The sequence below is a fragment of the Fonsecaea nubica genome (genome assembly GCF_001646965.1).
Source record: "Fonsecaea nubica strain CBS 269.64 chromosome Unknown Scaff15, whole genome shotgun sequence".
In the NCBI taxonomy this organism is placed as follows: Eukaryota; Fungi; Ascomycota; class Eurotiomycetes; order Chaetothyriales; family Herpotrichiellaceae; genus Fonsecaea; species Fonsecaea nubica.
Window position 1 is genome coordinate 344708 of NW_019173688.1, and position 22254 is coordinate 366961.

General features: G+C 53.9%; 10 protein-coding genes across 10 annotated transcripts; 7 read left to right on the forward strand and 3 right to left on the reverse strand.

Moving 5' to 3' along the window:
• Positions 1–115: 115 nt before the first annotated feature.
• AYO20_03324 (hypothetical protein) lies at positions 116–2170 on the forward strand (the record flags this gene model as incomplete). The annotated part of the gene is made up of 4 exons (XM_022641627.1): positions 116–201; positions 271–839; positions 916–1536; positions 1596–2170. The coding sequence occupies 4 exons, from the start codon at positions 116–118 to the stop codon at positions 2168–2170; spliced, it is 1851 nt and encodes a 616-aa protein (XP_022502487.1).
• Positions 2171–3189: 1019 nt separating this feature from the next.
• On the forward strand, positions 3190–5962 carry AYO20_03325 (hypothetical protein; the record flags this gene model as incomplete). The annotated part of the gene is made up of 2 exons (XM_022641628.1): positions 3190–3231; positions 3308–5962. The coding sequence occupies 2 exons, from the start codon at positions 3190–3192 to the stop codon at positions 5960–5962; spliced, it is 2697 nt and encodes an 898-aa protein (XP_022502488.1).
• Positions 5963–7035: 1073 nt separating this feature from the next.
• On the forward strand, positions 7036–7772 carry AYO20_03326 (hypothetical protein; the record flags this gene model as incomplete). The annotated part of the gene is made up of 3 exons (XM_022641629.1): positions 7036–7119; positions 7219–7347; positions 7440–7772. The coding sequence occupies 3 exons, from the start codon at positions 7036–7038 to the stop codon at positions 7770–7772; spliced, it is 546 nt and encodes a 181-aa protein (XP_022502489.1).
• A 355-nt stretch (positions 7773–8127) lies between these two features.
• Positions 8128–9045, reverse strand: AYO20_03327 (hypothetical protein; the record flags this gene model as incomplete). Its single annotated transcript, XM_022641630.1, has 1 exon — positions 8128–9045. One exon carries the CDS (start codon positions 9043–9045, stop codon positions 8128–8130), a length of 918 nt encoding a protein of 305 aa, XP_022502490.1.
• Positions 9046–9760: 715 nt separating this feature from the next.
• AYO20_03328 (alanine-tRNA ligase) lies at positions 9761–12769 on the forward strand (the record flags this gene model as incomplete). The annotated part of the gene is made up of 3 exons (XM_022641631.1): positions 9761–9860; positions 9920–12537; positions 12596–12769. 3 exons carry the CDS (start codon positions 9761–9763, stop codon positions 12767–12769), a joined length of 2892 nt encoding a protein of 963 aa, XP_022502491.1.
• A 667-nt stretch (positions 12770–13436) lies between these two features.
• Positions 13437–14086, forward strand: AYO20_03329 (hypothetical protein; the record flags this gene model as incomplete). Its single annotated transcript, XM_022641632.1, has 3 exons — positions 13437–13718; positions 13812–13929; positions 14055–14086. The coding sequence occupies 3 exons, from the start codon at positions 13437–13439 to the stop codon at positions 14084–14086; spliced, it is 432 nt and encodes a 143-aa protein (XP_022502492.1).
• A 400-nt stretch (positions 14087–14486) lies between these two features.
• Positions 14487–15344, reverse strand: AYO20_03330 (hypothetical protein; the record flags this gene model as incomplete). Its single annotated transcript, XM_022641633.1, has 1 exon — positions 14487–15344. The coding sequence occupies one exon, from the start codon at positions 15342–15344 to the stop codon at positions 14487–14489; it is 858 nt and encodes a 285-aa protein (XP_022502493.1).
• An 875-nt stretch (positions 15345–16219) lies between these two features.
• On the forward strand, positions 16220–17583 carry AYO20_03331 (hypothetical protein; the record flags this gene model as incomplete). The annotated part of the gene is made up of 5 exons (XM_022641634.1): positions 16220–16316; positions 16411–16943; positions 17049–17120; positions 17206–17454; positions 17539–17583. The coding sequence occupies 5 exons, from the start codon at positions 16220–16222 to the stop codon at positions 17581–17583; spliced, it is 996 nt and encodes a 331-aa protein (XP_022502494.1).
• Positions 17584–17832: 249 nt separating this feature from the next.
• AYO20_03332 (hypothetical protein) lies at positions 17833–19472 on the forward strand (the record flags this gene model as incomplete). The annotated part of the gene is made up of 4 exons (XM_022641635.1): positions 17833–17884; positions 17943–18217; positions 18271–18342; positions 18396–19472. 4 exons carry the CDS (start codon positions 17833–17835, stop codon positions 19470–19472), a joined length of 1476 nt encoding a protein of 491 aa, XP_022502495.1.
• A 474-nt stretch (positions 19473–19946) lies between these two features.
• Positions 19947–21829, reverse strand: AYO20_03333 (hypothetical protein; the record flags this gene model as incomplete). Its single annotated transcript, XM_022641636.1, has 4 exons — positions 19947–20839; positions 20961–21269; positions 21326–21457; positions 21541–21829. 4 exons carry the CDS (start codon positions 21827–21829, stop codon positions 19947–19949), a joined length of 1623 nt encoding a protein of 540 aa, XP_022502496.1.
• Positions 21830–22254: the final 425 nt, after the last annotated feature.

Sequence of the window (22254 nt, forward strand, 5' to 3'; positions counted from 1 at the left end):
TCTTTGATCACTGCGTCCGAGGGTGTCGATTTGACCAAACGTTTGTCTCTGTCAAAGAAGAAGCCAGGGAAATATTGCTGCCTCTTCTGTATCATCCAAGTCTCTGCGCCCAACCATGCCTGCCGCCCACACCAACGGGTACAAGAGACCCATCATCATTGGTAACGTTGCAGGGGGGTTTGAGGATGCTCCAAATGCCTTGTAAGTCGCCTCTTGAAGGAGCATGTGAAAGGTGATTTGCGGTCGAGGATCATAACGTCAAGGAACCAGGTACCGGACCGCGACCGAAGGCCATGTGGATGCCCTTACGGGAGACTGGCTCGCCGAATTGAACATCGCCTGGCAGGCCATTGTCAAGCATGACAACCCTAAGCTGGGCTACGAGCCCGGGTTCCTCGATCAATTGGACGTGGCCATCGATGTCATCGCCGAGAAGAAAATAAAGGTCGTCACCACTGCCGGTGCCCTCAATACGGCCGAATGTGCTCGACAAGCAAAGAAAATCTGCGAGAAACACGGTCACAAAGACCTGGTTGTGGCTTATGTCGAGGGCGACGATATCTCCGACATCGTTACCGACGAAGCCAAACTGAAGGAGTTTGGGGGAATTCGACATCTCGACCATGTCAATGAGACCCTCGCCGACTGGGAACGCAAGCCTCATTGTGGAGTGGCTTATTTCGGTGCATGGGGCATTTGCGAAGCATTGAGGCAGGGCGCCGACATTGTCATCTGCGGCAGGGTCACTGATGCCAGTCCCGTCATCGGGCTGGCGGCCTGGTGGCATAACTGGGCCAAAGACGACTGGGACGCACTTGCTGGGGCATTGGTCGCCGGTCGTGAGTCTCTTCTACATCCCACGACCGAGATATCTATTTGTGGGGGGTCTCCCTGGCTAACGCTTCTATCTATCAGACCTGATCGAGTGCGGTTGCTATGCTACTGGTGCCAACTTCAGTGGATTCAAGCACTACTTGACTCCCGACTTTGTCGATCTCGGCTTCCCTCTCGCAGAAATAGCCCACGACGGTACCGCTACCATCACCAAGCACCCAGGAGCCGCTGGTTTCGTGGACCAATTCAACGTTCGCGCCCAACTGGTCTACGAGATCCAGGGCAATACGTACCTCAACACCGATGTCTGTGCCGACATCACCAACGTTGAAATCCGGAACGAGCCCGGGAAGAAGGATCGGGTGTTGGTCAGTGGTGCGAAAGGCTCGCCGCCCCCACCGACGACAAAAGCCATCGTTGCAGCCATAGGCGGGTGGCTGGCAGAGGCCACCTTCTACATGAACGGACTGGACATCGATGCCAAAGAGAAGTTCATGCGTCAGCAGCTCAACCACGCTTTCAGGGATGCCAACTTTCTGCAGCTCAGTGTTGAGAGGTATGGAACGGCCAAACGAAACCCGTCAAAGCAAGCTGAAGGGACCGTCATGGTCCGCGTCCTTGCGCAAGCTCGCAACAAGGAAGACATCGACGTGAAGATTTTCAAAACTCGCGTGTATGCTTTGCGAATGCAATTCTACCCTGGTATGTTATTGGGTCTACCCCTGCGGGTGGGATATCTGTCAGTTGACAAGATCACACAGGATACCATATGTCGCTGGACTTCAGAACAATGTCTCCAAGAATGTTTATGGAGCTCTTCCCAGGCTTGATCTCGGTCACGTCGTTGCCTCACCGTGTCGTGTTCCTGGACCCCCACCTGGTCATAGATATCCCACATCCGAAGATCACTCAAGAGCCACCTCTAACGCGGCCATCGGCCGATACAATCAACCCGGTGCCCCTGGAGCAATTTGGTCCCACGAGGCTCGCGCCCCTAGGGGCTGTCATGCACGGCCGCAGCGGCGACAAGGGTGACAACAGCAACGTGGGCCTGTTTGTCCGTTCTGCCGAAGAGTTCGAATGGCTGCGGTCCTTTATGACCACGGCCCGGTTCGCGGAGGCTCTAGGTGATGACCTGACCCCCAAGAGCCGTCTGGAAAGATGCGAGTTCCCGCGCATCTGGGCCGTGCATTTCAGGATACTCGACTTCCTGGGCGGCGGAGGCGCGAGCACCACCAGGATTGACAGTCTGGGCAAGGGGATTGCGGAATACGTGCGCAGTCGAGAGATGCAAATCCCGGAGAAGTTTTTGAAGAATCCCATCTCAGAATATTGATCTGAAAAGGAGTAGGGTGGTTGATCTGAATCGACGGGCTTTTCGACGGGGACGGAACCCTATCGCAACCTCAGACCGGGACCATAGCAGGACACAACAGTTGGTTGTTACACCGCAGATTCGTACCGTATGTAGTTCGGGTATTGTGCTGGCTGTTTGTCGCATATTCAATTGAATTCGAAATTGAGGTATCGGTCGGTATAGCGAGAAATCGATGAGTGACCTCGCGTTAAGAATTCCCGAGGTACCCGCATCGCTTCAACGGTCCCAGGCTTATCTACTTGCCTACCTAGGTAGGTAGGTATCTCTGTATGTTGTCTTCTGAGTGGAGCACAGAAAGGGGCACTCGTATCTCGTATTGGGATTCTCACACGTGACCCTCTTCCTTTCTTGTCAGCCTTACCGACCTACGAGGCTGGCTTCGGCCGACCTGCCTCGATCACTTCTTCAACGGTCGCCTGCGTGCCTGCTTCAAAGGTCGAATCGTCATTCTCGATAATGTAGTGAAGTGACTCAACGCCAGAAGTTGAGGGGAAAAATTGGGATTCAGGTGTAGATAGATTGTCGTAATAGCTACTTGTAAATGAATATCGAACTCTAGACTGTGTTTGGCAGAGGAACACTGGTATTTGGGAGTGAAGATCCTATCACGTGAGCCGGTCCGTCCATTGCACCGAAATGTGAGGGCAGAGAGTCCTGGCGATTCGGGGTGCGGAGGAACTTCAAGAGGAAGCAATCAGGAAATTGAACACCTCTCGTCTTTTTCTACTTGTTATACGCAAACACACTCACGCCACTGCGTCTCTTCATGCCCTTCTCTCCTCATGTTTTGTGTCTCTACCCATCCATGACTGCCTTTTCAGTGCATACCTAGCTTGTGCAGTTCGCGTCTGCAACCTTCCCTGCTCGGCGTGGTGGTGGCTCGCATCGACGACTAAATGATGGCATCAACGAAACCGCCACCATCCACCCACACTTGAAGAAAGACCAGTCTCTTCTACGTACGGCTTGAGAGAAAGATGCCGGTGAGAATGAGAATGAGATGGACGGCGTATGCTGGGGTATGTATTCGCGCACTTGTGAATCCATTTCCGTCTTGCGCGCAGCAGCAGTCACTGACTCTCCTTTCTCTTACAGGCGTCGACCGCCCTGGCTGCGGGCGTCATCCTGAAAGCCCTGGCGCAGCGTCCCAACTTCTACTCCGCCGCCGTTTACCTCTCGCAGTCCTCTGCTAACCTGATGATCCTGACGAACCTCCTATTTGTCATCGCCTGCACCTTTCTGCTGGGACTTCAGAAGCTCCTCTATGGAAACCTCCGACCAATCGAGATTGAACAGTTGTACGAAAAGGCGTGGTTTGCCGTTACCGAGACATGTTTGGCCATGACGGTTTTCCGCGGAGAGATCGGACTCACCTTCCTCGCCATGTTCTTCTCTCTGCTCACGGGAAAGGTCTGGGGTTGGATTGGTGAAGGCCGGGTAGAGGTGCTGGAGCAACAACCGCCGCGAAACCCGAGATTGTTCCACACGCGTCTGGCACTGAGCCTGGGGCTGAGTGTTGCTTTCGACCTGACCATGCTGGAATACGTTGTCAAACAAGTCATGAGAATGGCTCGGCCGGACATGATGGTCATGTTCGGCTTCGAATTCGCCGTGCTGTCGATCACCAGCATCAGTACCGCAATGAGATACGCAATTGATCTGATCGAGATTGGTATCATTCGTGAGCAGAAGAAGCATCGGATCGAAGAGATCAAGCGGGAAAGAATGCAAGCTGCGGTTACAGAATTTCAGGAGACTCAGGGCGCACAAGCTGCCAGCACGCCCGCCTCCGAAACTTTGGACGCGACGGCAGCCTCACCAACGCCAACTCAGCGGACCCTGGACCAGGTATCCCAAGAGGCCTTCAACCAACCGGTCGACGAGAATGAGGTTGAAGTAGAGGGCTGGGAAGAAAAAGGTCGCTACATGTTCTACCTCAACCTGGCCACGGATTTCTTCAAACTTGTCATTTACCTGGCATTCTTCTTCATCCTTCTTGTATTCTACGGATTACCCATCCACATCTTACGGGATGTGTTCTTGACGATGCGATCATTTTTGAAACGAATTTCGGACTTCATGAAGTACCGAACGGCGACGAGGGATATGAATGCCCGCTATCCGGATGCCACGGCGGAGGATATTGGACGTGAGGATGTCTGCATAATCTGCAGAGAGGAGATGCGCCCTTATGAACCAGGCGTCGCGCAGCCAGGCCAGCCACAGCCCCGACCGAACCCCGTGGCGGAGAGGATGCGACCCAAGAAGCTCCCTTGTGGACATGTTCTGCACTTTTCTTGTCTGAGAAGTTGGCTCGAGAGACAGCAGATATGTCCGACATGCAGAGCAAATGTCGTCCGGACAGATGGGCCACGCGGTACAAATGACGCTGGCGGGCAAGCTGAAGCCGGACAGGTGAATGGTGGACAGCATCCACCAGGCCCGAGACCAGGTCCACGAATATACCAGTTTGGTCCATTGAGGATTGGTGTCGGAGCTGCCCGCGGCAATAATATGTTTGAAGAACTTCAACAACAGCTTGGAGATGGGGCTGGCCCAGCACCGGAGGGACAAGTGGGCAACCCTGATCCCAATGCACCACGACAAGTTGGAGTAGGCCTGGGATGGTCTGGGAGAAGACGTCGCCGAGCAGATCAGAACCTGACAACCCCACAGCAGCTTGATGCCTTGGCGGCACGAATTCGACAAGATGCCGATGAGCTAGCTCGCTCGTCGACTGAGCTGAGTGTATTGCGGTCAATGCAAGCTGAACTCGAAAGGCTGAGAAGCCTGAGGCCCGGGGAGAGACAGGCGCAGACAGACACAACTGGTCAAAACGCACCACAGACCGCAAGGCCTGCTCTACCTCCACTTCCACACGTGTCGACACTGGTTGCAGACCAGCAGCAAAATATTTTGCAAGCAGGTAGCGACAGACTTCCTCCTGGTTTGACGCTACCAGAAGGCTGGACTATGATGCCTTTACGACCCTTGCAACCAGACCACCAGCATCACGGCCAGAATTTAGATCCTCTTGGAGATATGGCTCCTCTGTTTCCACCAGCATTTGGAGCGCCACCTTTCCCCGGTCCACTTGCCCATCCCCACTACCTTGCACAGACACAGAGGTGGCCCCCTGCTAGTACACCAAGCAGTGGTCAAACAGGCATTCCTCAGATAGTTGGACTGCCGTTCACGGTGCCCGCGGCTCCAGATCGAGAGCCGGGAGCCATTTCCGCAGCTGAGCATATAGCGAACATGGAGGCCCGACAAGCCCGGCAAGCAGCACGTCGAGGAACTCTTCAAACTCCCGAAGACATCCAAGCCCGGACTCGGAGAGCTTTGATGAATATGAGGGCCCGGGCTGCTCGACCGCAGCCCCCAACCAGTTCGAACCCAACAGTTACTGGTCTGAATAGCGCTATGCCCCAGGCTCCGTTTGATACATTTGGACAAAGTCCAGCAGCGGTAGTGAACGCGAATCAGGAAGTGCCACAAGTCGATCACCCTGCCGCTCAGCTTCCGACCGCGCATTCTTTACCTTCTTGGGGCTCATCAACACCCGAAACGACCACCCATGCTCAGAACGAAGACGACAGTAGTGCTGGTCTCTCCGAGCCACGAGTCAACGGTAGCCATGACCAGGCAGGTGAGGATGGGGCAGCAGACGGACCATCTCCAAATGCGTCGCAGCCCAAGGACAGGCACGCAACGGTGGAAGATGCGGACGAAGATCTGGACCTGGATTGAAGCCTTGGATATTCGTTCTTTTGGGCACGGGATGAAAATGAGCCTTGTCTGTATCTTATTGAATAGTTTCATTTAGCCCTGCGCATCGAGAGGGGCATTTTCAGCATAGCGAAGGAGTTTCCACCCCAAGCCTGGAGTGCAGGTGAACCTTCCTCACCACAATAAATCTTGCTGCAGCAGAGATGCCTTGTTCCCTCGAATGAATTGGCGGATACTACGCGGATGGTGGTGGTGGTGGCGAAGGGGTGAAATACATCCTCGTAAGCTGCATCTGCATGAGGCTGTAAGGGGAAAAGGAGAGAGCGGATCCATCATGGGCATCGATTGGCTGCTAAGGTTCCATTGATAGTTACATCTGTGGAGCGTTTGGAGATCCAGGTCGATTCAAGTGCTTGTTTCACATGCACGGGCAACAAGGCACCGCACAGCGGGTTTGTCCCTAATGAAGATCGTGACTTCAAACGCGCGATTCATCGCCAGACGATCCGCTCCTGCCTATCGATAAGTGGACTTGTTGACTGGCTGCGCCTCCCGTTTATGAACGTGGAACCCCGATGCTTCAGGGAAATCCAGTTTCGGGGAACTTGAACATGCCACGATGTGTTGTAATGTTTCGACACCAAGGCACCGAATGCCCAATCTCAATCTCACTTGAACTTCACTCTACTTTCTTTTCAAACTATTCTTCTTCTCGAGAAGCTACTCTATCTTCAGTCCTGTCCTTCCCGAATTGTTTTGATTCCAGGTTACAGTCTGCCCCCGGTGACACTTTCACCGTGACACTCATCCCGCTCATTCAAAATCTCACATCAACAGAACCTCCTCGATCTGCCTGCTTTGAGTCCGGCTCCCTCCTTCGAGAGCCCCCTCAAGCATCCCCTCCTTCTCGACTGTCCCGGGCACTTTATCGACTCCCCAAACTTCTTTCGCTTCTCCCACGACGTAGTGACTACTAGACTATCAGGTACATGGTCTGAGAATTGTGGTGGAAAGGGAACAAGAGCAGGCAGGGTAGCGGTGGCAGGAGCAACGATCAGAAAAAGCACATTCATTTTATCAACAGGGCCAGCACAATGGGGGCATCGATACTTGCTCGACAAATCAGTGACAGCAGCACCAGCGACGACGCCGATGACGGGTATTGGTGGTACTCTTCTGTAAGCTAACCTTGTCGAAAAAGCCATCTTGCTCTCTCGGGATCCTCCCTTCAAAGATTGAAATATTCTATTCCAAAGCTGACTTTTGTCTGCAATCAGACGGCTGAGGCCATCAAATGGGCTGCGGTCGCAGCCATCGTCCTCGCTTTCTCCCTCTACTTCCTAGCAGGACACATGCATGCCAGGCGGAGAATGCAGAAGGGGTTACCACCCTTGGCTTATCATCGGGTACGTTACAGGCCGTGGCTACCTCGTCCCTGCAGACACTCGGCAGATATATCCCAAACCCTAGACAACGCGCTAACGTGTATCGTATAAAGTGGCTCGTCTCACGCCGTCAAAAGGTTGCCTTTCTACAGCAACATCCGGAGTATGCAAATCAGTTCGCATTCTACCGAGCACAGCAGGACCAGGTGTACTACTCGTATGCTCCTGGGTCGGGACAGGTATATCAGATGGGTGGAATGTACGGGCCACCTCCACCTGCGTACCACGAACCAGAGTACGTCCCTGCATACACTCCTCCGCAAGAGACTGGACCGAACAAAGTCAATCCTGATCAACGGTACGACCCTCCGAGCGGACCTCCCCCAGCCACTACCAACGCGGCGGCAGGGCCAACTCAACCAGAACCAGCACGAGTCACACCGTGAGGATAAGGCACTGTGACTTATGGCAGGCCAGGGGGCTTGACATTCTCGGTTACGTTCTCCAAGCTTGCAATCGATTCAGACTAGGGGATTGTTTCATCGGCCAGGTTGCGGAGCTCACCAAAACGGGTTGCACTCCAACAGAGGACATAAGGGGTCACGAATATGCATCTTTTTATGGCGCATAGTTTACAAGGTCACATCTCAGAGGCGCATATCTAGGTAGCCAGACCCCGGATTCTGGAGTTGGACGATTCATTGTCCTACCACAAAGCCCAGAATCCCATGCAGACAGTGTTGCAGAAGCCGCACTGCTCAAACAATCACCACAGGAACTGGATTTCTTCCTCCGCAATCTCTATTCTATTTCCATTGCGTCTGGATCGTCCACCACTCCCTTCCCACGGAAGGAATTGTCTGTCATTGCATCGTCCCACTCCTCGCTCTTTTGATTAAGCTGTAAATTCATAGCTTCTGCTTCTCTCCGTTCCTTTTCCCTCTGTTCCTCTGCTGTCTTTTCCCGTGCCCTCCGTCTCGCCTCGATGATAGTCTTCCTGACCACATCATCCTCCTCTGGCACGGATATGCTACTGGGATCTCTGTATAGCACTAGCGCTGTGTTCAGATTCTCAGGCGGCAGTCCTGCTGGCTGAGGAAGTCGATCGAGATTCCGAGACTGGAGCAGCTTCTGTGGCACACTAGATACCTTTTTGTCTATATCTGAGAGGAAGATCGTGGCGTTCTGGGCTGCTTCCTCGGCTTCAATCTGAGCGATTTCTGACTCTAGGTCGTGTATTATAATCCTGTGAGGGGTATCGTCGATGGTCATAAAGTCCGCATCCGTGAGGGTCGGCAGCTTCCTTGGCACCTGAGGTACGGGAGTGGGATGAGGCGGAACAGGAGGAGGTAGTCCATTAGCATATTGACTGGACGTGGTAAGAGGTAGAGCAGGTCGAGCATCGGTATTGGCGATATGCGGACGGAACGAGGCTGTCGAAGGGCTCGTCGGCGGACTCGGCCGGATCGATTGGGCTTGGGCTAGTGACGGCGGCGTAGCTGAAGGCGAAAAGGTGGGAGATTGCGTATATAGGGATGCTATGGGATTACTATGGCCGTTCGCTTGATTTAAGCGGAGTTTCTTGAAATGCGACGAGATGTTGGATTGAGATTCGAGTTCGTCTTCAGCCCTGCGTTTGCCGGGACTGAGTAAATTGCTTCGGTGTTGATTCGCAAGGGACGGATGCCATTCTGCCGTGATAGGAGCATAGTGAGCCATTGGTCGTGTGAGGTTTCGCTGGTGGTCGGTGGAAGTTGCGGGTGTAATACAAGTAGTTCGATGTGAGGCTGCCTTAGTTTATAGGCGGGGAGGTCTGGAGTCGAGACACTTGCAGGCGGGATGGGATGGTGGAGGTGACCTTTTCTCCGAAGATTGGCCTTTCGCTTTGCTTTTCTCTTTCCCTTTTCATTTGTTGCTCATTTCTCTCTGGTGCGGCGTACACAGCTCGCTTCGCAGTCAGGGTCGTAATTTGACATTATCTGAAGAGTGAGGAGCACAACTTGTGAAAGAATTATTTGTGCAGAAACAACTCTCAGCGGGAACGACAAAGAAGGATAGTCGGCGGCTGGAAGGTACGAGAACCAAGGAGGTGATCAATAGGTACCTGAGTGAGAGGTGAATGCGGAGCCCAAGCGCCATTTGGAGAGCTGCCGCTGCGGGCGTCCACCGAGGAGCCACCGTCACGGGCACCACCAACACCACCGCGAACTGCGCCCCTCGATTCTCAAAAATTGCCCGCTTGACTCACAACTCCAATACTCGGCTCACCCACAAATTTTCCACGCTCCTCCCACGACACGTTGCTAGCCGGCAACAACGTGGTTCTACGAAGGTCGACCCATCAGCAAGGCGGTCACGGGCTCACAGTTCTTCCACCTGCTGCGGTTTCAGTGCTTTGCGGCCATCCATCGTGCGGCGGCACACGACCTCGAGAATGGCGTCCACGGCACCCACCACGACCGCTCACGAGTGGACTGCTCCCAAAGTTCGAGACACATTTATCAAGTACTTCGAAGACCGCGGACATACATTCGGTGAGTTCACGGCCGCCCTTCTGTCTTGCGATTGTTCAATTACTGATTTTGTGACCCAGTCAAATCCTCCCCAGTCGTTCCTCTGTCAGATCCGACCCTCCTCTTCACAAATGCCGGCATGAACCAGTTTAAACCTATCTTCCTCGGTACGGTCGATCCCTCAAGCAAAGAAGGTCAATACAGACGAGTGGTCAACTCGCAGAAATGCATACGTGCGGGCGGAAAACACAATGACCTTGACGACGTTGGCAAGGACAGCTACCACCATACCTTTTTCGAGATGCTGGGCAACTGGTCGTTTGGCGACTACTTCAAAAAGGAGGCCATACTGTTCTCCTGGGAGCTGTTGACGGGCGTATTCGGGCTGGAACCGGATAGATTATATGTCACCTATTTTGAAGGAAACGAAGCTGGCGGTCTAGAGCCGGATCTAGAGGCCAAGGAGATTTGGAAGAGCGTCGGGGTGCCTGAAGACCATATATTACCCGGTAACATGAAGGACAATTTCTGGGAAATGGGCGATCAAGGTCCATGTGGTCCATGTTCCGAAATTCACTATGATCGCATAGGCGGTCGCAATGCGGCCAGTCTCGTCAATCAGGATGACCCCAACGTGCTGGAGATATGGAACAATGTGTTCATTCAGTACAATCGAGAACCGGATAGGAGCTTGCGACCGCTACCGAACAAGCACGTCGACACAGGCATGGGATTTGAACGACTGGTCAGTGTCCTGCAGAACAAGATGTCCAACTACGATACCGATGTCTTCACGCCGCTTTTCTCGCGAATTCAGGAAGTGACAGGCGCCAGACCCTACTCGGGGAAGTTTGGCGAAGAGGATGTCGACGGTATCGACACTGCATATAGGGTTGTTGCGGACCATGTGCGGACTTTGACCTTTGCAATCAGCGACGGCGGCATTCCCAACAACGAAGGGAGAGGATATGTTGTTAGACGAGTGCTGCGACGCGGTGCGCGATATGCTCGAAAATACTTCAATGTCGAAATCGGCGATTTCTTCTCAAAGATCGTACCAACCCTTGTGGAACAGATGGGTGGGATGTTTAAGGAAATCGTTGCGAAAGAGGAGGAAGTTAAGGAGATCCTCAACGAGGAAGAGCTGTCTTTTGCAAAGACATTGGATCGCGGGGAACGGCAGTTCGAAGTGTATGCGCAGAAGAGCCAGGTTCAAGGCCTCAAAAAACTACACGGTGCCGACGTCTGGCGATTATACGACACTTTCGGATTCCCTGTTGATCTGACTCGGCTCATGGCTGAAGAACGAAATCTCTCCATTGACGACAATGAATTCGAGGCCGCGAGATTGGCCGCCAAGGAGGCCAGCAAGGGGCAGAAGAAAGCGGCCAGTGATGTCCTCAAGCTCGATGTGCATGATCTGGGCCAGTTAGAGAAAATGCCCGGTGTGACAAAAACAGACGATAGCGCCAAATACGGCAGGGACAATATCACCAGCACAATCCAGGCGATATATCACGCGAAGCAGTTCCATTCCGACACCAAAAATATCCCCGAAGACGATCAGGTCGGTATTATTCTTGATCGAACCTGCTTCTACGCAGAACAGGGTGGTCAGGAGTACGACACCGGCCGGATCGTCATTGATGGACAGGCCGAACTGGAGGTGGAGAATGTCCAGCTTTATGCCGGCTACGTGTTACACACAGGTTACATGAAGTACGGCCACTTCTCCGTGGGGGACAAGGCAATCTCAGAGTATGACGAATTGAGACGATGGCCCATACGGAACAACCATACAGGCACACACATTCTCAACTTTGCGCTAAGGGAAGTCCTCGGCGATGGTGTGGAACAGAAGGGCTCGTTAGTGGCCCAGGAAAAGTTGAGATTTGATTTCAGCCACAAATCCGGTGTCTCAGACGCTGATTTGCAGAAGATCGAAGACATATCGACAGAGTATATCAGGCAGAATTGCCCCGTATATGCCAAGGATGTGCCTTTAGTCATTGCCCGTGAGATTTCAGGTGTCAGAGCCGTCTTTGGCGAGACGTACCCTGATCCCGTTCGGGTTGTGTCGGTGGGTGTCGAAGTTGATGATATCCTGAACAATGTCAAGGACGACAAATGGAAAACGGTCAGCATCGAATTCTGCGGTGGCACCCACGTCAGAAGCACGGGCGATATCAAGGACCTTGTCATCCTCGAAGAAAGCGGCATCGCCAAAGGCATTCGGAGAATCATCGCTGTCACGGGAGAGGACGCTCATGAAGTCCAGCGCGTGGCGGATGATTTCTCTGTGAAACTGGACAAGCTTGAGAAAATGCCATCCGGGACGCCGAAGGAACATGAAGCGAAGGCCATCCAGCTTGAACTCAATAACTTGTCAATATCGGCGGTGAAAAAATCACAATTCCGAGACCGCTTCTCGAAAATCAGCAAAGAGATCCTCGATCAGCAGAAGAAATTGCAGAAAGAGGAGACGAAGAAAGCCATCGACACAATAACAGAGTACTTTGAGAAGTCCCCCAGTGCTCAAGCGGCGGTGCTGAGGCTACCAATTGGAGGGAATCCCAAAATTGTGCCAGATGTTGTCAAACATGTCCAGACTAAGTTGAAGGACAAGAGTGTGTATATTATGGTGGCGGATGAGAAGGACCCCGAAGGCAAAGTCTACCATGGATGTTTTGTCAGTCAGGTAAGTTCTCTTTTCCACAAACAATATAAGAGCCAGTTAGCTGACACTGATCTCACAGAATGGCACCAAGGCCGGCATGAAATCCCCCGAGTGGTCGTCGACAGTGTCGAAGCTTGTTGGCGGCAAGGCTGGGGGAAAGGAACCTGTTGCCATCGGCACAGGGACAGAGCAGTCCAAGATCGACGAGGCGTTGAAGGCGGCAACGGATTATCTGGAGAAATTCAAGCTATGATTGTCATAGAACGGAATTACAACTCACTGAAAGATACCTGGGCTGGAGGAACGAACACCCTTGGGGCCCTACATGAGCGGGATTTGTCGGGCACTGGCTGCGCAAGCGTTGATTGAGACATGTCACTTTCATGGAGCACATTTAGGCATCAGATAGATACCCCCTGGTGGTGAATCCGAAATACACCTCGATTTCTTTCTAGTGTTTTGGTGCATCGCCGTCCAATGAGGCTGAAGGGATGTTGTCCAATGAGCGGCCAGGATATCCAGCTGAATTGGGAAATATGACGAATGCGGGACCAAATGACGTTCGGCGTCATTGTCGACGTCAAAGATCAATATAAGGTCGACAAGACACCAGGGCACGAACTTTCACTACTCGCTTCCTCTGCAGCCAGATTGTTGAGACGTGCTCACAGAAATTCCAGATCTACCGCCAGGGAAATACCAAGTCCTAAGACCTCGACGTCTACCGCAGCATAGATTGAGCACCGACATCAGCCTCAACACTCCATCTTCTGCTCCGTCACCAGCTCTCACATAGGCACGGGCTCTGTCGACATAAGTCTAGACCCAAATCCCTCGTACTCGTATTTACCATTCACCAGGACGACCTTTTTCTTCCTCGATCTGCCGCCGCAGCAGCAGCGAAGAACACCCCCGACAAAATGAGCCACACCATCCCCGGCGGCTGCTACTGCGGCAAGATCCGCTACGAGATCCGGCTGGACGACCCGGCCCAGGACGCCCGCACGTCCCTCTGCCACTGCGGCAACTGCAAGAAGTTCACGGGCGGCAGTTTCGGCATCACCAGCAAGATCCCCCGGTCCAGCTTTAGGGTCACGCAGGGCCAGGACGCCGTCCAGGTCCACGAGGCGGACAACGGGGCGGGGACGGTCCTGCACCGCGAGTTTTGCAAGGTGTGTGGGAGTGGGTTGTTGGAGTATGGGGTGAGTTGACAATCGTCTTGTTCTTGTGTTCTTGTGAGCATCGAGTGTTGGTATGTTACAGTTTATTAACGCGAGAACAAAATTCGCCCCCAGGCCAACGCGGGCGACTTTGTCTACGTCTTCTACGGCACCCTCGACCGCCCGACCGACCTGCCTCCCAAGGGCGAGTTTTTCACCAGCAGGCGCGATTCGTGGATGCCAGAGGTTCCTGGTACGTTCGACACCATTCCCTGTCGTCATATTTTGTTCCAATCCATTCGTTCTTGATTTTCACCACTCTCAAATTTTGGAGGTTTCTGGGGGGGTGACTCTGGCTAAAGGACTCGCGTGGTATAGGATTATTCCAGAAGAAGAAAATCAAGGAATAGCACTCTGAGCGAGAAAGCGACCAACAACGCCTTTTGAGCGTGGGGGAAGCGTCTCTTCTAGGAATTAGGACGGATACCCCCCCGTACATACATACATGCGTCGATGCTGAGGTAGTTGGCTTCGCCCACGTTGTGGCAATAAGGAAAAATGAATATGTATGTAATCGAAACTAAGGCTGTACGAAGAGTCACAAGACATCAGGCAAAGAGAAGGTGGTTCTATTTTCATGAGCGTGAGGATTACTATTGCCAGTAACAGTGCAACATCCAATCATACCAGATCTGTGTACACCAATTCCTGTGACAACCTTCTAGTATTGCTAGAACGCCCCCTGTCATAATGCTGGTAGTTACTTCCGACCGCTGCTCAAATTCAGTCTGGCCACCTTAACCCACCGACTCACTCAAGGAAAACCTCCTCGTCACAATCCCCGTTCAAAGGACGCAGGTTGTCGTCCACCCATTCTTGCACCTCGGAGTTCAAGGGAGAACACCGCCGAGCACACGGACCCATACAAGGCGTGTCGACGAGGTTGTGATGGATGACCAACACCTCATGCAGGTGGCCTGGCATCTGCCACGACCGGCGGACCTGATATTGTGGCTTCCATGCATCGTGGTCCCAGCTTAGATGAATGGTGAGCGAAGCATGCGGCAGACTGATGTGGTGTCTGGTGAAGGGTCTGTCCGGCTTGAATTCAAATAGCGTGACGTATTGCCTTTTTGGCGCGTAAGCGTTGCCGGGTTCGGGCTGCAGGTCGGTGATGATGACGAGACAGAGATCTCGTGAAGCGGCTCTGTAGTTGAGAGCGCTGGCGCCGGCGTCGTATGGTTCTTCGTCGGAGAAATCAGCGTCATTATTCCCTATGTAGTGGGCTGGTGGTGCATCTCCAAATTGGCCGAGACGTCGAGGATTGCCCAGTCTGTGTGATTCCTCGTGGGAGATGGAACTGCCATCACTATCATTTGAGCTGGATACTGGTCCGTCATCGACGAAGGGCCAGGTGGGATCCGCCGAGGCATCAAATCCTCGAGCAATACTCGCCACTTCCGAGAAATCCAATCTCCGTGAATGGGGATCTGTCGCGATTTCCTCATCTTCAGGAAAGGATATGCCCAGAGCAGCCAGGTACGCCCTCGCGGAGCTCGGGCTTAACGTTTGAGGAACGATGGGATTCGACGAATCATCGTACCTGCCTTGAGGTTCGTCATTGTCAGGAGATAGGTAGAAGTCGTCAATATTAAAGTCGGCGTCCATTTTTCCAAGGGTCGTTCGACAGACGGGAGCTGTTACGAAAAACGGTAGTACGATGCACGATGCGTGGTCAGGTCTATGAGAGCACTGAGCAGCACTAACATACCGGTGGTCTTCGAGTACATATATATATATAATATCCTGGCTTGGGAGAAGGCTTTGCTCGCTGTGGTGGGGAATAGGACCTGCCTCGTGAGGACCTTCTGGGGGACCTTCCAGAATCATGCTCACTCAGACGAGACTCGGAGGTTCCTGGATATGGTGGTCGCAGTCTGCTTCAACAAGCAAACGAGAGTTTACTCTGTCAGGTCTCGCATGTGCTCACTCTTGGATACAAGGTGTGCGTTGCAGAGGTTTGGTCGACCATCTGCGGAGAGCCTCGAGACTGACATGGCGACATTTCCGCGAGGTTTCTCGTCACTCGTGGTGCAGCGTGCCAGATAGTGTGGCAACAAGGTTTGTGGAAGGAGCCCTGTTGTATTTACAGTTACGCAATATAGGATCAGGAGACGCAGGAGAGTCCATCTAGACCTGCGAGAGTAATAGATTCTTGACCAAAAAGATGTTTGAGTGTCTGTAGCCTCGCACGTGCCCCCGTGAATTCTGCCCCTGCCAAGGCTCATCCCTGTCACTCACCTGTCTTGGCATTTGAGGTACTCCGTAATCGAGACGCTGTCGACGCCCAGCCGAGGCTCATCAGGCTGCGATCCCTGACCAACAGTTGCATCTGGGGAAATATTAGTGATCCACCCACGCTCACTCATCACCTACGGCCATACCTGACGGCTTATATAGACGTGTTTCTCGCTAGTTGAACTTCGCAAGACTCTTCTGCTCGTTGGACCAACTCTCGAGAAAGACCAGAGAGCGATTTCAAGATGAACCCCGACAACAAAGAGGTCTGCCTCATTATCGGCGCGTCCAGGGGCATCGGCCGGCAAGTTGCCATTGACCTCGCACAACATGGCTACTTCGGTAAGTAATGCATATATCCATTCACGAGCAGACCGTGCCACCGTCGTTGCACATCTGTATAGACATCCAATCCTCCTGACCCAGACTGCTCCAGTCGTCGTCGCGGCCAAAACCACCTCCGATGCAAGCGCCATACCAGCCTCTTCGTTCCCGCCCGACCCGAACTCACCAGCGTCGACCATCAACACCGTAGCCCGGGAGATCACTGAGGCCGGTGGGTCCGCACTCGCCTTACCTGTCGACGTGCGGGACGTGGACAACGTCAAAGACCTGGTCGATGAAGTCGCACGTCGCTTGGGCCGCCTGGACGTGCTGATCTACAACTCTGGGGCAATTTGGTGGTCTGCTGTAGAGACTACCCCGGTCAAACGCTTCATGCTGCTTCAGCAAGTCAACCCGCAAGGCCTGTACGCAGCAGTGTCCGCGGCGCTGCCTCATTTTGGGAAGCAGGGCTGGAAGGGACGCATCATCGTGGTGTCTCCGCCCATATATTCACGCTTCTTCCGGGGAAAGACCGCCTACGCTATGGGCAAGGTGGGCATGAGTGTCTTGACCAAAGGCCTCGCCATGGATTTTGTGAGACAGGGACGGAAAGACATGGCCATTACGAGTATTTGGCCTGCCGTGGTATGTCATGCCGTTGCTGTCACTGTTTTGTACCTCGGATCACGCGCCGGCGGCGGTTGAAAAGAAGAGATTGACTGACTTTATGTGTTTGACTGCTCCATCCAGTCCATTGAATCAGCAGCGACCCAACGCTCAGTGGATCGCGAGCCAGACTTTTTCAAGGATCTAAGAAAACCCGTAAGTTTCCCTCTCGACTATTTGTTAGTGGATCATACCACAGCACAGCAGAATCTAACAATGTTCTTCCTTCTCGCCACAACAGACAATCTACTCCGACTCTATCCTTGCCATGCTCCAATCTCCCGCCGAGGAGGTCAACGGCCTGCTCGACCTAGATGAAGACTTCCTGCGTAAGAAAGGCGTGACGGATTTCTCAAAGTATAGCGTCGTGCCCGGCTCAACACCGCGTCGCATCATGCCCGCGCAGTTCCCCGTCCTGGAGGTTGCCGAGCAGGACGACGAGGGAAGACGGGTCGACAGTGCGGTCCTGCGGCAGGGAAGTGAGGACAAGGTGACTAGTAAACTGTGATTTCTGGTGTCTCTAGTTAGTGAAGCACATACTCTACTATGTATGACTGAACCTGATCTGACTCAGAAGCTCCCGCTGGACAAGGTCAATAAGGAGGCTTGCTTCATCTGATTGCTCGAGCTCTACCTCCAGAATACGAGGCAAACGAGAGAAGGTAGAGCGGCAACAGATATTGGCCGGAATAGTCTGCACCAAGACCGGTGACGTCATGTGCCAACTCATCGCCCGTCGTTGTTTGCTTCCTTGCTGCCAGGCAGTGCGTTCGTCCTTCTTCTACGCCACATAGTTTCGACTGGCAAGTTCAATTTCAAAAGCCTCACCGTGAAAATATTCTCGAACAATACCGCAATTGCAATCATCATGTCCGGACTCGTCGAAAAGCTGACTGCTGAAGGAGGGGGTGAATCAGTGGGTATGTACGAGCATGTGATGGACATAATTTCTGGAAACCAGGCCTCTAAGGTTGACAGAGTTCCTGAACGACCTGGTCAGACAGTTGTGGCCCAATATCAACGCAGCCGGTAGCAAAATGGTCAAGGAGATCGTCGAGCCCATGTTCAAGACGATGCTCCCGGGCCCGCTGGCCACCCTGCACTTCACCAAGATCGATCTCGGCCCTGAACCTCTACGACTGTCAAATGCAAAGACGACAAAGACAGAGGTAGATGGCATCAAACTCGATTTGAACGTCGACTGGGTGGGTAAAGCCGACATCGAAATGGACGCAGACATGATCCCTGCCCTTGTGAGTAGCGGGCCTTAAGCTAGCCTGGCGCAGTCTATTGATCCGTTTTGCAGGGCGTTGAAAGCGTACAGCTGCATGGAAGGCTTTCTATTCTTCTATGCCCTCTGACAAACGTCATACCACTGGTACGCACATTCTTCTGCCCATCTGGCGTGCTCCCCATTGACATTGAATGCAGATCGGAGCCGCCCAGATATCATTCATCAACCCACCAGTTCTCAAGCTTGATTTCACAGGCGCTGCCAACGTGGCCGATTTCTCCATCATTGATGACACGGTCCGGAAGGTGATTCTCGGCATCATCAACTCTATGTTCACCCTCCCCAATCGATTCCTGGTCAAGCTTGACGCCAATGCCGACTACTTCAAAACGTACCACTACCCACTCGGGATGGTGCGAGTAACCGTGGAGAAGGCGTGGGGCTTCGGAGAGGAGGCCAAGTCATCCACCAAAAAGTTGTTCAACAAGTTGACCGGTGCCGCTCCAGACTGCTACGCCAAGGTCGAGGTCGGGGGCGAGGAAGCGTGGAAGACTGCCACCAAGAACAACACCAACAGGCCGTCGTGGAACGAGACGCATGACTTTGTCGTGAGTGATTTCGACCAGTGCATCAAGGTGGACGTGCTCGATGAGGACCTCAACGGAGACGACGAAGTCGGCCTTGCCGTGACCACGGTCCGCGAGATTCTGTTGGCCGGAGGCAGCCAGGAACTACCGCTTGTGCACAAGGGCCAGGAAACCGACGGCAGGGTGTCCATCTCGTGCCAGTTCTTCAAGTACGTGGCCGACGCCGGCAGCCTGACCGCGTCGGACCACAAAGGCGACGGCCGGCTCTCGGGCATTGCGACAATCCTGGTGGCGGGGGCCTATGGCATCCCAGGCCGGCGCGAGGACCTGAAACCCAGCGTCGTGGTGACGTGGGGCCAGACGCAACGGTTCCAGACCGCCGTCAAGACCGACGCGCCCGGCACCGACATCAACAACCCGGCCTTTGACCAGGCGTTCCGACTCCCCATCACCACCGACCTGGTGGGCAGCAGCCCGGACAACTTCCGCATCGCGCTGCTCGACGGCACCAAGGAGATTGGCGCCGTCGACATCCCCTTTGCCACCGTGGCCGACGCCCCCGACAAGACGCTGCAGCAGAAATTCGACGTGGGCAACGGCGCCACCGTGCGAGCCAGCATCCGCCTCCGAGGCGTCGTCCCCGGGGAGATGCCGCAGACGGCGACGCTTCCGGATAGACGCAAGTGAAAGTGATAGCGAGATGAATGAATGACACGTCGTAACGAAAACTACACCAAACCAAATATGATGGATGGCAATGACTTTCATAGCTCTTTTTTGATTGCGACGTCCCTCAACCGTTGAACAGGTTTATTAGGGTATCTCGGGAGAAATACGTGTTGGGGCATGGAATGAACAATGCTCAATACACAATGGGCAATGGAACAGACACACTCAGTCACGCTGCGGGAACAGGAACACGAGGGCTCAGGACTCAGGACTCAGGACTCGGAGCGTCGATATGAACACTTCTTTCTGCCCATGGGAATGGTAATGGTAGCCACTTGAAGTCATCCAAGGGAGCTTGAGCCAACTAGCTAAGTAGCTTGTAAGGCAGGTAAATGTTTATGTAGCTCGACCACGCTCCACGCTCCACACTCTCCCGAACTCGTATTATATGAATTCCTTCCCCTCGTATACCGTTCTTTGGTACCTACCTACCTACCTGGCATCCACCAGCCTGCTCAGGTCCGTGTGGTAGGCACTCAGCATCATGTCCCTTGCCTTGTCGAGGCTGAGCCCGTCGATTCGGGACTGGATTTCTCTCTGGCTGCGTCTGACCCGGTCGGCGATCTCGGTCCACTCCAAATGAACCGTAGCCGCTTCTGATACGCCTTCTACTGCCTCTGCTGCTGCCGTTCCACGGACGTTTGCCTGGCTGGCAGTGACGTGCCTGCCGACGGGGGTAACCAGCAGTTTTCCGGCCCTCTTGCGCACGACGCCGTCGACGATGACGGTGTCGATATCTGCGGCCTCGCTGAACCGCACGATCGCCACGACGGGGTCGTATTCGGCCGCGCTCAGCATGCCTACGCTCGCGGAGGCGTTGAAGACGAGCAGATCGGCCTTTTTGCCCGGCGCGATGCTGCCAATGTCCGCGTCGAGGCCGAGACAGCGCGCCCCACGGATCGTCGCCAGGTTGAACACGTCCTCGGACGTGCCCGTGACGTCGCCGGACGGGAACTTGCCCTCGGCGAGGAGGCGGGCGTTCTTCTCAACCCGCGCCAGCTGCAGCAGCATGCGGGCTTGCTGGGGCATGGACGACGGCTCGCTTGAGTGGCAGTCGACCCCGAGCGAGACGTTGGCTCTGCCGCCATACTGATGTCGCAGCGCCGGGTCCAGGGCGACGGGGTAGGACATGCCCATCTGGGCCTCGGTGCCCGGTGTGCTGGAGATTGGGGTGCCGGTTGATGCGAGGATGGATAGGTCCTCCTGCGGGAGACCGTTGCAGTGTGAGAGGAGAAGGAAAGGCATCTCCCGTGCGGTTTCTGATGGTGGGTAGGGCGCGCCGAGGAGTCTGTAGGACTGAAGTTTGGGTACGGGTGATTGAAGACCTGCAGGGTCGGGAAGTCAGCTTTCTACAACAGCGCGAGGAGCTTCGAAGAAACCCTTATTCAGAGATCTCTCTGGACTTTGATGCCCGCTCCATCCGAAACACGGGCAAGCAAGACTCACCCATAAAGGCGTTACAACCGGCATGGCTGGTCAGGACTCTTAGTCCACTTTGCCTCAATTTCGCGAGCATGCCCAGAACCATCTCTTGCGGGAGGAACCAGAAGTCAAACCCCATGCCAATCTCGACCATTGCACCAGGCTGATTGTGTGTCTGAGCCAGATCCGCAATCTGCTTGAGTGCCCACTCCGGAAGGAGGTCTTGGTCCGGGATGCACTGCGACTGGTCCCATTTGGACATGCGCATGGGAATACTGTACGCGAAGATACCCCGGATGCCGGAGTCGATGGTTGCGTTGAGAGCCGATGCGGCTATTTTAGACGATTGAGCCTCAGTAAGCGATAAGCAGCGTGGCTATGGAACTCACCGTGGGCAGGGCTGTAGGCGCAATGGGCGTGGTCCAGGACAGTCGTGGTACCGGCGTGGATGGCCTCGAGACAGCCCGACAATTGGCCCCAGTACATGTCGTCGGGAGAATATGCATAGGACATCATATTGCCTAGTGTTGCAGTGGTCAACAGAACCCGCCGCACGGGACGGCTGCCCTTGATTTGAACGAAGCCTGAGGCAAATGGACCCTACCGGTGTACATGTATGATACCAACCCCTGCTCCGCGTGTCTTCCCTTCAGTTGCGTCTGCCAGAGATGGTGGTGGGTATCGACGAAGCCGGGAGAGATGATTTTGCCCTTGCAGTCTATCACTTCTATGTCGATGCTGGGAGGGGAAATGTTCTTTCCAATGTCGGTGATGACACCGTCGCAGACAAGGAGGTCAGTGTTCCGCAGGGGAACCACATGGTCGTGGTCATCATGTGTTAGGACGGTGCCACCTCGTAGAAAGATAGAAGACGGAGAGTGCGTCGCGGCCATTCTAGTCCTCGTCGTTCAGGTCTTGGTATGATGGACAACGCAGGTTTGGGAGATGGAATTGCCGGTAAATTTGTCGCCAGGAAATCTCAGGACTTCATCTTCAACAACTCAAATGGATCACATTCATCTCTATCAATACAACTCTGACTCTCGATGTGTCTTGCTCTTTGATATTAGCAGGAATCAACGCGTCACCAGATCGAGGTCTGCTATGTGCCCACGTACCTACTCGGTACACATCTGACATCTGCAAAGATGGGAGGAGAAAAGTCTCCGCATGGCCGGATGAAATGAATTCTCCATCCCGAGATCAACCACCAAGATATGCCTGTCACGATGCGGACGAACTACATCTCCTGGCCTTAGAGATCATTCCTCTAGAGGTGTACACTTCCTCAAGTGGCCTCGAGACACAAATCCCGACC